We start from the raw sequence: 13,360 nt of genomic DNA, 5'->3' as shown, positions 1-13,360 counted from the left end.
CGTTGGATGTGCATAGCAAAGACAATATTGACTCATCACATGGTTGTGTGTATGGGTGCACTCTGATGCAAAAGGGTCTTATTCTGCCATTACCTTGGCATGGAATATTGGGAAATTCAGAATAACAGAATAGCAGAGTTGGAAGGGATCTTGGAGGTCTTGTAGTCCAACTTGCTCAGGCAGGAGATCCCACACCAGTCCAGACAAGTGGCTGTCTAGTCTCTTAAAAGCCTCCAATGACAGAGCATGCACAACTTCTAAAGGCAAGCCATTCCACTGATTAATTGATGTCACTGTTAGGAAATTTCTCCTTAGTTCTAGGAGAATTCTCATTTCTTGTCTTGCCTTCTGGTGCTATGGAAAATAGGTTGACCCCACTTCTTTGTGGCACCCTTAAATATTGGAACACTGCTATCATGTAACTTCTAGTCAGTGGTGGGATTCAGCCAGTTTGCACCACTTCAGCAGAACCGGTAGCTAATTTTTTGTTGCTGAGGCCCAGAATGGACTTCTGGAAGCAGCATCCACACAGAGAACTGGAGGCTAAAACATATAAGGAACAGTTGCTGGAATTGGGCATGTCTACTTTAATGATGAGAAGGACTAGGGGTGACATGATAGCAGTGTTCCAATATCTCAGGGGTTACCACAAAGAAGAGGGAGTCAATCTATTCTCCAAAGCACCTGAAGGCAGGACAAGAAGCAACTGATGGAAAGTAATCAAAGAGAGAAGCAACCTAGAACTAAGGAGTAATTTCCTGACAATTAGAACAATTAATCAGTGGAACAACCTGCCTCCAGAAGTTGTAAATTCTCCAATACTGGAAGTTTTTAAGAAGAGACTGGACAAATATTTGTCTGAAATTGTATAGTGTTTCCTGCCTGAGCAGGGGTTTGGACTAGAAGACCTACAAGCTCCCTTCCAACGTTGTTGTTATTATTATTGATTAGACAAACCCAATTCCTGCAACCATTCTTCATTTGTTTTAGCCTTCAGCCCTCTAATCATCTTTGTTGCTCTTTTCTGCATTCTTTCCAGAGACTCAACATCTTTTTTTATAATATGGTGACCAAAATTGGATGCAGTATTCTAAGCATGGTCTTACTAAGGCTTATTAATTCCCGTTATGTCTTTCAAAAAAGCTGCAAAATTAGATTAAATACTTTGATCCCCACCGAATTGGAAATTCCTTTGAATTTGACTTCTGGGAAGCATAAGGAGCAAGAAGATGGAGAACTGTCTCTCTTCTGGCCTTGAACATGATCTTGTTCTGCAAGGGTTTTTTGTGGCTGCATGGAATACTGTGGGGAGCCAGAAACCATTCAGAAACCAGCTTAAATGGTCATTGATGGGCCAGTAAAAAGAGGGCTTCTCTCCTGGTCCACCTCCGGAAAATGAATTCAAGACTTCTAAAATGAGATCCTTCTAGCCTCTGTGTATCCCAGATGTGCTTCCTCTGTTTACTTCTCATTTGTTATAGAGCTGGATATCATTTTTACCAACAGGCATCTAACCCTTCACATATTCATTTTCCTTATAGCAATATACTATGTTGAATGTTGTATTTTTTCATATTCACATTTCAAATGTTATGTGAAGCACTGGGAGCTTTGGGTGAAATCCATTTTTGTAAGTAACTGGTATCTGAGATAATCTAAAGCTGGGGTGAAGTCCCATGATAGAGCATGTCATCCATTCTTTACGTTCTTCTGTATTCCAACTCAAGGGTGATATTCTGACAGTGTTCAGGTGGATTTCTTCTGTCTAACTCACTGACTGCTGCTGTTGCCTCTGGCATGTATGAGAACACTTATGAGTTTATTTATTTATTTTATTTTAATTCCATTTATATCCTGCCCTTCTCCGAAGACTCAGGGCAGCTTACAAGCTTAAAGCAGCAAGAAATATATATATATATATATATATATGTATGTATGTATGTATGTATGTATGTATGTATGTATGTATGTATATATGTATATATGTATGTATATATAAATATGTAGATCTTTGGTCATTCGGGTTTTTCCCCACGTAGAATTGGAGGTATCAGGGCAACGTTTCGACGAAATCTCATCCGTCATCCTCAGGCTGGTGGCTTCAGCTTCGTTCTTCTGGGAGAAGTGTGTGGTAGTGGCTGTTTTTTCTTCTTTTTTAAACTGCCAGAGGGGGTGTGGTCTGTGGGTGGAGGTGTGCTCTGATTGGGTGAGGGGTTAGCTGTGTTCTGATTGGGTGGGAGTGTGTTTTGAATGGGGGCTGTGTTCTGATTGGGTGGGGATGTGTTTTGAGTGGATGGGCTGGTCTCAGCTGCCAGCCTTAGACCTGAACTGGTGAGTTGTGCTGCTTTTGTTCGGCTCCATGTTTGTGGTGGTGCCATGTTTTGATAGTGTCAGTTTGCTTATTGTGTGGTTTGGAGGGGTTTAAAGTGGCTGATGTTGCAGCTGTAGATAGGTTTCTGTTTTGTGGTTGTGTGTCGTTATCGTTGTGGGTTCAGATTTGCTTTTTGAATGGTTGTGTGGTGGTGATGTCATGTGATGTTATCATGAGTTTGGGTCTGATATCATTCTTGGTGGTTGGGACTCGTCTGTCAATCAAGGCGGGTTTCCAAATGGCTGGTAGGCGAGAGGTATCATCTCGTTTGTTCATGCTGTGGGGGCGTTTTTCTATCTCAATGGCTTCTCTGATTATTCTGTTGTTAAAATGTGGGATTCCCCATTCTATCATTTATTTATCTATTAGCTAAAATACCAAATATTGCAAGCATATCTAACCAAATTGTCTCAGATTTCTCTCATTTATTCTCTATACCAAATTTTCATGGGAACTTGAGAAAATGAATTTATTTTTTCATTCTTTGCATCACAAGATGATTTATTCTTCCAGTTCTGCAGAGTCAGTTTTCTTGCTATGACATAAACACTGCCATTTTATATCATCAAAGTATATGTTCGAGATGCAAAGGAAATATTTAACATGAAAACAATATGAAATGACTTTTGTTTCATAAATTGTAAGCAGAAAACTGCTAAACATTTTTAGCAGTTTGGGTGCTCTAATGTGACGTTTGTGGACCCACTCATTCTGTGAGGAGAGAAGGTGTTTCCATGCTACTAGGTATTGGGTTGCCCCATGGTACTTCCTAGAATCTAGGATTTATTTTATTTCAAAGTGTTGTTCTCCTTCAAACATGATTGGAGGTGGTGGAGAAGGGATTTTTGGCCATAAGGGCAACTGTTGTTCTCGTTTCAGCAAGCTGCAGTGAAAGATTGGGTGTATTTGTTTGAGGTTCTTTGGTAATTCTAATTCTACTGTTACTGGGTTTATGATTCTCTTAATTGGAAAAGGTCCTATATACTTTGGACCAAGATTTTTACAGGTCTGTAGGGATTTTCGGTATTTTGTAGACAAATATATCATTTCTCCTACAGTGAATGGTTTAGGTTTGACTCTTTTTATCTGCCTGTTTTGTGTGCCTGTCTAGCTTCGTATAAGGCTTCCTAACCACTGGCCAGGTGTTTTGTAATTGGGATATCCATTCTTTCAGTGATGGGATTGCTGGTTCGATTAGGGTTAGTTCTGGCATAGGGTTGAAACTTTGGCTGGTGGCTACTTGAAAGGGAGTGTAGCCTGTGCTGGAGTGGACTGTGTTGTTGTATGCAACTTCTGCGAAAAGGAACAGGTCTGTCTAATTCGTTTGCTGGAAATTAATAAAGCACCTTAAATATTGCTCAAGTACTGAGTTCGAACATTCAGTCGATCCATTAGTCTGAGGATGATGACTAGATGACAGTCCCTGGATGATTCCTAAGAGGGATAAAAATTCTTTCCAAAACCCTCGTGTGAATTGCACTCCCCTATCTGATATGATGCATTGGGGTGCCCCATGCAATCTGTAGATGTGCCGTACGAACAGTTTCACTAAGGCTTTTGCGGTGGGGATTTTTTTGCAAGGGATAAAGTGCACATGTTTTGAAAACAGGTCCGTAACTGTCACTGCGTTTTTTCTGTTTTTCAGTAAAGCAAGTTATAGTGTGTACTTTGCAAGCAGTCTTGTTATCTTATCATTGTAACCATGGTGAGTGTCTCATGTTCAGCCAGTTTACTACTGTGTGTGCATGCCTAAAGCAAAAGTTACTTTCTCTTTCCTCTTCTTTGTGCTCTCTGGGAAGATAGACATATAGGCAGGAGTCTTTTCTGTGTTTTTATAAGTTTCTTTGTAATTAAAAAGGTTAACAGTAGAAGATATGCTTCGGGTTTTCTTTGTTTATCATGCATCAAAAATGAACCACGATCCATCCCCTCTGATAGAGTTTTTTTACTCTTCTGACAGTAACCACCCAGATGATAGTGTTTCCATTGCTTTCTGGTAACTCCACTATAAAATCCATGGATATTTCTTTCCACGGGGCCGAGGGATTTGCCACTGGTTGTAGCAGTCCAGGTAATATCCCTAGTAACCTCTTAGCAGCGGCACAAGTTGGGCAGCTGGCCAGGTAGCTTTCTATGTCCGTTTTCATGGATGGCCACCAAAATTGTCTTTTGATTAAATGTAGTGTTTTTACAAATCCAAAATGTCCTGCTGATTTTGTATGATGGCACAGCTGCATGAAAGTGACTGTCTGGGTGGTTGGTATATATAAGTTCTCCCCCACCATGGCAGTCCGTCTTTGATTGTGCACACGTGTTTATTCTTCTGGAACCACTCATCTGTTTCTAAGATTTTCCAGAATTCAATTCTGGTTTGGCTCCCCAGTTGTGGCTTTACCTTAGCTTGGGCCCTGGCATGAGTGGTTCAGAATCGGTGGTTCACGTGCTGTTATGTTGGGGCATGCGAGACAGGGCACTGCCAGGAAGTTCTTTCCCCCAGCAAGTGTTTGAGCATAAAGCGGAATTGGTGAAAGTGCTGGGACCAGAGTCTTGCTTAGGGGTAAGTTTCCTGGGCGTTTTTAGTGTTTCCAAATTTTTGTGATCCATCCAGACCTAAAAAGGGATTTTGTTCCCTTCAAGGAAGTGGTGCCACATGAGCAATGACCCATCTCACAGCATAAGCTTCCTTCTTTCACACTGCCCAGTATTGCTCCCTTTCAGACAAGTTTTCTGGATGTTTACACGCACGGTTGCAGTGCCCCTTCATCATTTTCTTGTAACAGTACAGCCCCCACCATCACATTGCTTGCGTCTGCCTGTATTACAAAAGGTCTATCTGTGTCTGGGTGCCTCAGTACGGGTTTGGTGGAAAAGAGTCTTTTTAATCTCTCGAATGCTGCTTGGCATTCCATTGTCCATTTCAGTGGCTGGGTGGGTTTCACTGAGTTTTCCCCCCTCATTTTTAACAATTTCATGATCGACAGGGCTATTTTGGCAAACGAAGGGATGAATTGGTGGTAAAAGTTTGCGAAGCCCAGGAAGCTTTGCAGTTGTTCCTTGTGCATGGTGGTGCCCATTCTAATACTGCTCTGATCTTCTTGAGGTCCATTTCAATACCCTGTGGGGATATGCAATAACCCAGATAGTCTATTTTTTCCTGATGGAATTCACATTTCGATAGTTTGGCATGTAGGTGGGCAGCCTCCACCTTCTTTAAAACTGTTCTGACCAGTTTGACATGCTCCTCTTTGGACTTGGTGAAGATAAGGATGTAATTTAAATAAACCAGGACCCTCTTGAATAAGTCTTCCATTCATCCCCTTCCTTAATCCTAATGTGGTAGTACGCTTCCCTTAGGCCTAATTTGGTGAAAATTCCTCCTTTTGATAGGTAGGATAACATGTCCTTCATGAGGGGTAGGGGGTACAGGTTGCTTTCACTGATTGCATTCAAGGCACGGCAATCCATGCACAAGTACAAAGTGCCATCCTTCTTTTCTCTGAAAAGGACCGGGGCAGCTACTTTGGGCTTGGCAGGTTCGATAAATCCCCTTTCTAGGTTTTTGTTTATGAATCTTTTCATCTCCTCCTGTTCTCTAGGGCTCATGGAGTATAATCTGGGCTTTGGGAGTTTTGCCCCAGGTTTCATTTCTATGGCACAGTCTGTGAGTTGGTGAGGAGGGAGCTTATCTGCCCGTTCCTCGCTGAAAACTTCAGCGAGGTCTCGGTATTCCTCCGGTATTTCGGGTAACCCTTTTCCTCTCCCATTGATGCTCTCTCCACTTGTGGGTTTGGTAGGGCTTCTTGGGGCATAGAGTTCTCATGATCTCCTTTTGGGAATTTGAGCTCTGCTGTTCTTGAATCTACCCGGGGGTTCCACTTTAGCCACGCCAGCCCTAGGATCACTGGGCATTCCATGCCTGGGGTTAGTACAAATGTTATGTCTTCCTCATGGTCCCTCCAGAGATAGATGGATTGGTAAAGTGGCTAGGGTAGCTGGCACCCTCCCCCTGCTATGGACCCATCTAACTGGCTGAATGAGATTGGCTGTTTCAGCTTCCTCACCTGGATGCCCAAGTTCCCCACTAGTGTCAGGCTAATGAGACAGCGGGTGCAGTCTATTAAGGCTTTCACTGTGACAGCTTTGGGCATGGAGGGGGCTAATATAGTCACTGTCTGAGGATGGGCATGATGGATCCACTAACCAGGAGTTCACCCTCCAAGTTGTTGTCTGAGGAATCTGTCACCCCTGCAGTGTAGGCCAAAGTTCCCTGCCCATGCTTGGCAGAGGGTGGGGACTCTACAGCCTCCATTACCTTCATGGTGGGTTCTCGTGGCTTGGCTGGGGACTTCACTGATTTTCTGGCTTGTGATCAATCTGGGTTGTGTTAAGGGGCTTTCGAGCAGCACTCTACAGTGTGATGCCCCTCTCTCCCACATTTGAAACAGCCTGTTGACTTCTTGGCCATGGCTGGTGGTTTTTCTGGTTTGCACAACAGTTCAGGGGGTGAGCGGCCCCACAGTTTTTCTCGGCAGTGCCTCTTCAGTAGGTCAATCTCTGCTTCTTCCGACAGGATGTACCATTTGTCTAGTTGGCATGGGTCTCCTCAGGGTAGGCAAGCATAGTTTAGGCTGTTCTTGAAGTGGCTAAGGAGGATGTCTTCCAGCCAGTTCAGTTTGCTGGTGATGGCCCGGAATTCTTGCGTATATTCGGTTACCGGGTGTCTGCCTTGCTTCACTGTTTTGATCTTCTCATGGGCTTTTTGGTCAGCCAGTGGGTCCCCAAATCACCTTCTCAATGAGGACATGAAGTGGTTGAAGTTGTGGAGTTTTGAGGCATTGGAATCATGCAGGTCCACCATCCAGTCTGCGGCCACCCCATCCAGAGCAGATTGCATGATATGGATACGGGCTTTGTCGTTGGGGATGTCTCATCCATATTCTTCCATGTAGCTGAGGACTTGGGTTATGAAGAACCCCAAGCAATATGAATCTCCCCTGAATTTTGCACCCAGTGATGGGAATCTTTGGATGGATTGGTGCCTTCATAGTCACTGGTGATGTCTCCCATCTCAATTGGCAGCTGTGGGTCAGTGGGGAGTGGGGGCTGCCAATGTGGTAGCTGCTGTCTCAGCGATCTTGGCAGACGTCCACAGGACTTCAGCTTCCAATTCCCCCTCAGTGTCTCTCTGGCCACAGCCCCAAGGTGATGGTGCAGCCACGGGGTTCAGGTTTCTCATCCCTGAGAGAGCCGAGGGTTCTTTTCATCAGGTCAATAGCTTTTGCTAAGATCCAATTCAAGTGCTGCACACGATCTCCTTCTTCTTCACTAAGGTGAGGGGATCTCTCCATTTCTTGCTTCCATCTGGGTTGGTGGCTGCCTCGTCTCAGGGTTACTTTTTTTGACCTCTTGTCCCACTGCCCATTGACCACCAAGGTTTGTGGCTGCACGCTTCCACCACTTCTTCCAAGGAGTAGGACATCTCGGATCCCAACAGCTAGTAGGGTCCCAGCTGGAGGGAGGGCTTCCCCTTCATGGTTGGTTCTTCCTTCCCTGCCCTGTTGTCCGACATTGTGGATTTTGCAAGTCCCCTGGTAATGGTCTTCCTGCAGATCCTGTCTAATGTCAGGACCCACTTCAATCCCACATCTTAAGAAAGCAGAAGTCTTGGAAGCAATTTCTTCCAACAGGAACTTTTATTAAGAGTAGTTGATAGCAGGCATAATAAGACAGGATCAGAGATGCAGAACAATAGGTTAAGGTATCCCCAATCAAGACCCCACCCCATAGTCCACCCAGCCAGTGTGGGATGGAGAATCCCCAGGTGTTAGGTCCATCATGGGAAAAGGGGAGATAACATCGGACCATCTCCAGTTCACACAGTGATGGTTGGTGGCTCTTCACACCTTCCTCTAAGAGCGTAGAAATAAACCAGGCATGGAGGTTACATTCCTTATTCCCTCTCTTGTTCTAGCTGACAATTTAGGGAGATAAAGTTCAGAGGGAGATATAATGCAGGAAGCAAAATATTACATTATAGTGGATAGAGGACATAAATGAAAGGACATAAATGAAAGCAAAAGTTTACATTGTAGAGGATAGAGGAAGCAGAGGCAATAAACCTGACGGTACATCCCCCCCTCCTCCTTGCCAGTATGGCAGAACCCAGATAGACAGATAGATAGATAGATAGATAGATAGATAGATAGATAGATAGATAGATAGAAAGAAATGAAATAGGAATAGGTTCTGACTTCTATAGAGATTTTCTTCCTATTTTCTCAAAATGTGTATATTTTAATTGTTCAAGGAATATCAAGCTATCATTTACTAGTAAATATTGAACTTATCCTTACATGAAATATTAGAAAATGTTGTAGAATATGCACATTTGCAATTTGTTAATTCTATCAAGACTGCTAAAATAATTCTTGCACAGTGGAAAAAGTGTAAAGATATGTCCTCTATTGTAAAATATGGGTTTAACTTTGATTTTAGAATTATTTTATTTGATGTTAAAACTATTCAAGCAATAATAAATTTATAAAAGTTGTTATAATTTACAAACTTTTGGAATAGTTAATATAAGACAAAAGTGCCTGAATATATTTTACTATAAAAATATTATTCTTTTTATATACTTCGAATTTATCAGAGAGAGAGATTGCTTGCTTGCTTGCTCGTTGGCCTTTTGGCTAAGATGAAGTTCTCTGTCTCTCTGTGTGTGTATTTAAGAAGTCTAAGTGGTCACTAAGGACACCAATTTGATGGCACATTATCTATCTATCTATCTATCTATCTATCTATCTATCTATCTATCTATCTATCTATCATCTTCAATCTAGTTTGTATTTAAATTTTTTTTATTTCTGACATAAACTGGGTTTATTATTATTATTCTCAATTTATATATAAAAGCAGTAGGAAATTAAATACAAAGTACGATATAAATTTCTTCTTGCTTCTTTTCTTAACAGAAGACAGAGAAGGTCCGCTAACCAGGCAGAGGAGAGCAGCCCATCATCCCAGAGTGCTGATATCCTCCATAATAGGAATAATCCTTTGGGTAGGTTATTTAATTTACTATCATTAATAAATGATAATGAATGAAGAGTTCTGTGTAGGTAAAATTTTGTAAGTTCCTGCAGTTGTTTTTAATAATTATATCAGCACAATAATGGATTGGATCATGTGTAAAAATTTCATTCAATAAATGGAAATTTAGCAACAGGGAAATACAAGGAGACAGAATGATGTGATGAGATGGTTGGCAAACAAATTTAATAATAATAATAATAATAATAATAATAATAATAATAATAATAATAATAATAATAATAATAATAATAATAATAATAATACTGAATGTCATCTAGTCCAACCCCCTGCTCAGGCAGGAAACCTTATACCATTTCAGACAAATGGCTGTCCAGTCTCTTCTTAAAAACTTCCAGTGTTGGAGCATTCACAGTTTCTGGAGTCAGGTTGTTTTTTTTGTTTGTGTGTGGATATAAATAAATGTTACTTTTTGTGGCTGTAATACCACAGTTTAATTCATGTCTCAGAAAAACATGCTACATAAACAATTGCCAGCTAAAAACATTAAATCAAATTCATTTGCATAAAATTGGCTTTATTCAATATTAAAAGACACTTTTCAGAGATATGTTTGGAAAAGAAAAAGTTGCCTGATTTTAATGCCATTACTTACAGTTGCTAAAAGGTATCTCCCTTACTGCCAAATAAGCAGTCCAAAAATATAACTTTTTGATTATGCAAAATTGGGGTTTCATATTATATCTGTCAAGTTTGAAATCCTCCTATAAGAAACCAATTTGAGCTAATACTGTCATTTGGCAATCATGATATCAAACATTTCATTTGCTTAATAACAAAATAGATTTAGATGGAGCCAAGAGAAATCAAAATCTATTTTGTTATTAAGCAAAGGAAACATTTAATTTAATAAATAAAATGTCAGACTGGCCACAGACCACTCCCTAGGAAAGAACCGTTGACTCCATAAGTGTTAGAGAAAAGATACTTTTACTAGAGATGCCGAGTGCTGCATGAGCTTGACAAGCTCTAAAGAAAAAAATGTTTGAAAAGCATATATTCAAAACAATCCCCAATGTCCAAAATCCTCCCCCCCCCTGAGAGTAGTCCATTCAGTCTCTGTTCCAATGTTTTGGGAACCTGGTGCCTCACTGTAAATTCCTTTCCCATGGCCGGAGTCCTTGAAAAAAGGAAGATGGCTTGGTTTGACACCTCTGGTTCCTGTTAGTGTCCATACTCCCCCAAATTCCCACAGCATTCTTTCACACTCTTCCCCTCCCAAATGCCCCCTCCCCCTGGTTATGGCAGTTGCTACCGAGTGTTAAAGAAAGTGAAGATAGGCATCTGACATAAAAAATAAAACAGTTTGTTTGAAGCACCTGATTGATTTCAAGACATATTTCCTTCTCCTGATATATTATAATCCAGAGATATACATATTTGAAAACATTACTCTGGAAAGTATATTATGTTGGACAACTTCATGGTTTTTTATATGTAAATAAAGAAGGGAAGTGGAGATCTCTCAAAGGTACCTTCTGAAAATGGAAATATTTCTTTTCTATTTATTTCTGCTGAGCTTTTAGAAAAAGAAAAGAAACAGCTTTCTATTAATGGAATGGAATTTAAGTTTAAATTTAAGTTCAAATTTCTCTATACAATCATCTCTTTATAGAATTTGGAGAAAATAAAAAAACATAATAGGAAACAGGAAAAAAGGAAATAGAGGAAAGGGTGGAAAAATAGGTAGAATACCACATAAAGGTGGTACCATCTTGCTGAATTGGAAGTATGGCTCTGAACACCCCCAAACTACAAAGAAAACAATTTCAGTTCTCATAGAAAGTTGTTTTTCTTCAAAGTTTATCCAATTCTTTTTAAAAAGTATTTTTATCAATGTAACCTCTATTATTTTTTAATACGGTAGTATATTGTTCTTTATATATATTCACCTGGTTTCATTCCACATTATAATTAAAATGTGTATGTAACTTCTTTTATAATTTATATATTTACATTTTCAAAATTATGTCAATTTAAAATCTTTTATTTCTCATTTTTACATACTGAAGTAAACAGTCCTTTTAATTGTAATATTTTATAATAGTATATTTAATAGTATAATATACTGTATAATGTAATCATTGTGCCATTATGCATACATTTATCACATAGGACACATTACATGATATCTATTAAAACTGTTGCACAAACATAGTTGTTTTCTTTACGTATATTCTGTGTAGTAATAATTTGCTTTGAGTCTGTAGCAATACACCTGATTTACTCAGGAGTTATTCTATAATGTTATTCTATATACTATTCTATTAGTTATTCCATTTCCTCTCAGAGCCATGAATTACTTCTTGCTACAGTAAAATTCATATATTTTTCTCAAATGTTCAGTCAGCTTGATCAATCTGAGTTCTTCCTCTTTATAATTCTTTAAAATTCATTCCAGGGTTTATATTTTAATGGTGAGGTAAACTATTTTCTTTCATTTACAGAGATACTTGATTCAACATTCAGTCTGAAAGCTTTTATTGAAAATATTTCATCATCAACCAACTATGACAGAATATACTTGCTGAACGAGATTCTCACTTTAGCAGAGGTAATTGTCTATATATAAAGGGTCATCTTTAAATGCCCTTTTTACCTAATGTTAATGTAGGTATATACATTTTAATATTTTTATGAGGAAATAAAGCATTCTAGTTTTAAAAAGCACCCAAATTTCATTTGCTTATGCTATGAATATACTCCTATATATGCTGAATATAGATAATTCTGATCAGCAAATAAAAACAAAATAATTTATATTAGTGGTGCTAATAGTACCACATGAAAGAAAGTTATTTTTTATTTAAACTTAAAATAACTGAAACCTAGTAGCTTCATGCTGGTTTTCAAGTGGAACATAAAATAAGAGAAAAAAGTGTATATTTCAAAAAGGCTGTCTGCACCTGAAAACCATAGCATCTGTAATGTTAGATGTCTGAATAGGAAGTATTCTGTACAGTAGAAGTATCAATTGTGTACATCCACCAGGAAAGCCCACCACCTTCTGGTTTACTGATAATGCAACAGCCATCCCATATGTAGAGCTATTTATTACCTCTCTCTCTTCCAATAATAGAAATGATTGATTGGACTGGATTTATATCCAGCTTTTTGTACAGAATCTCATGGTGGCATATACAGTGCTCCATCTTTGCTTTAAGTTTCAGTATCTTCCCAGCACTGTTGAAGTCACAATCCATTAGACCCTTGCTTTAAAAAAACATTTTTTAGTAAAGAACCATTCCAATGCCAAGTAGTTGTTATTTTAGAAAAATTCCCTAGTTGTAAAGTGTGGCCTGTTTTCCACTGGATGAAATTCCAATCATTTTATAAAATTTTATGGTTATTGAAGGCATGCTTAGAAGTATTTACTTTTGAGATTTCTTAATACAGTATTTTTACTTTGTTCAAATGAGCTTCCCTTGCACACAGACTGAGACAAATATTCCTAACTACATGGAGTGCCTGTGGACTTTTTGGGTTGTGGGATGGTTTCTAATAAGTAGCTTCCTTCATTTACATAAAAAGGGATGAAGAAAACCTGATTCACAGACCAGGTGAGTGGGAGGGACACTGAATTATTTTCTGTCTTGGAGAAAGAAACAGTGAACCCAGTCTGGTTAATAATGTCCTCTGAAAACACTTAGCTAGACCCATCCTCACAGCATTTTAGAGCAGGAATAGAATTATTTTAGGCTTCCTATTACTTCTAAAATCCTGTTGTTAGCCTACGTATTTTCTAATCTTTATACTAGATACTGGTAGTCCTTGACTTACAACTACAACTGAGCCCAAAATTTCTGTTGCTAAGTGAGACATTTGTTAAATGAATTTTGCCCCATTTTACATTTCTTGCCACAATTGTTAAGTGAA

At 39.3% G+C, this 13,360-nt stretch overlaps 1 protein-coding gene across 1 annotated transcript in view; it reads left to right on the top strand.

Moving 5' to 3' along the window:
- ABCA12 (ATP binding cassette subfamily A member 12) overlaps positions 1 to 13,360 on the top strand; it is a gene marked incomplete at its 5' end in the record, with an annotated part of 290,957 nt that overhangs the window by 35,873 nt on the left and 241,724 nt on the right. The window contains 3 exons of the mRNA XM_083369575.1: positions 6,030 to 6,114; positions 9,346 to 9,434; positions 11,932 to 12,038. Of these exons, the coding sequence (XP_083225701.1) occupies positions 6,030 to 6,114; positions 9,346 to 9,434; positions 11,932 to 12,038 (281 nt within the window). The remainder of the gene's footprint in view (positions 1 to 6,029; positions 6,115 to 9,345; positions 9,435 to 11,931; positions 12,039 to 13,360) is intronic.

This window comes from Vipera ursinii, assembly GCF_947247035.1.
Source record: "Vipera ursinii genome assembly, chromosome: 1".
In the NCBI taxonomy this organism is placed as follows: Eukaryota; Metazoa; Chordata; class Lepidosauria; order Squamata; family Viperidae; genus Vipera; species Vipera ursinii.
Note: the sequence above shows the minus strand (reverse complement) of the source record. Positions and strands in the feature narration are given on the sequence as shown.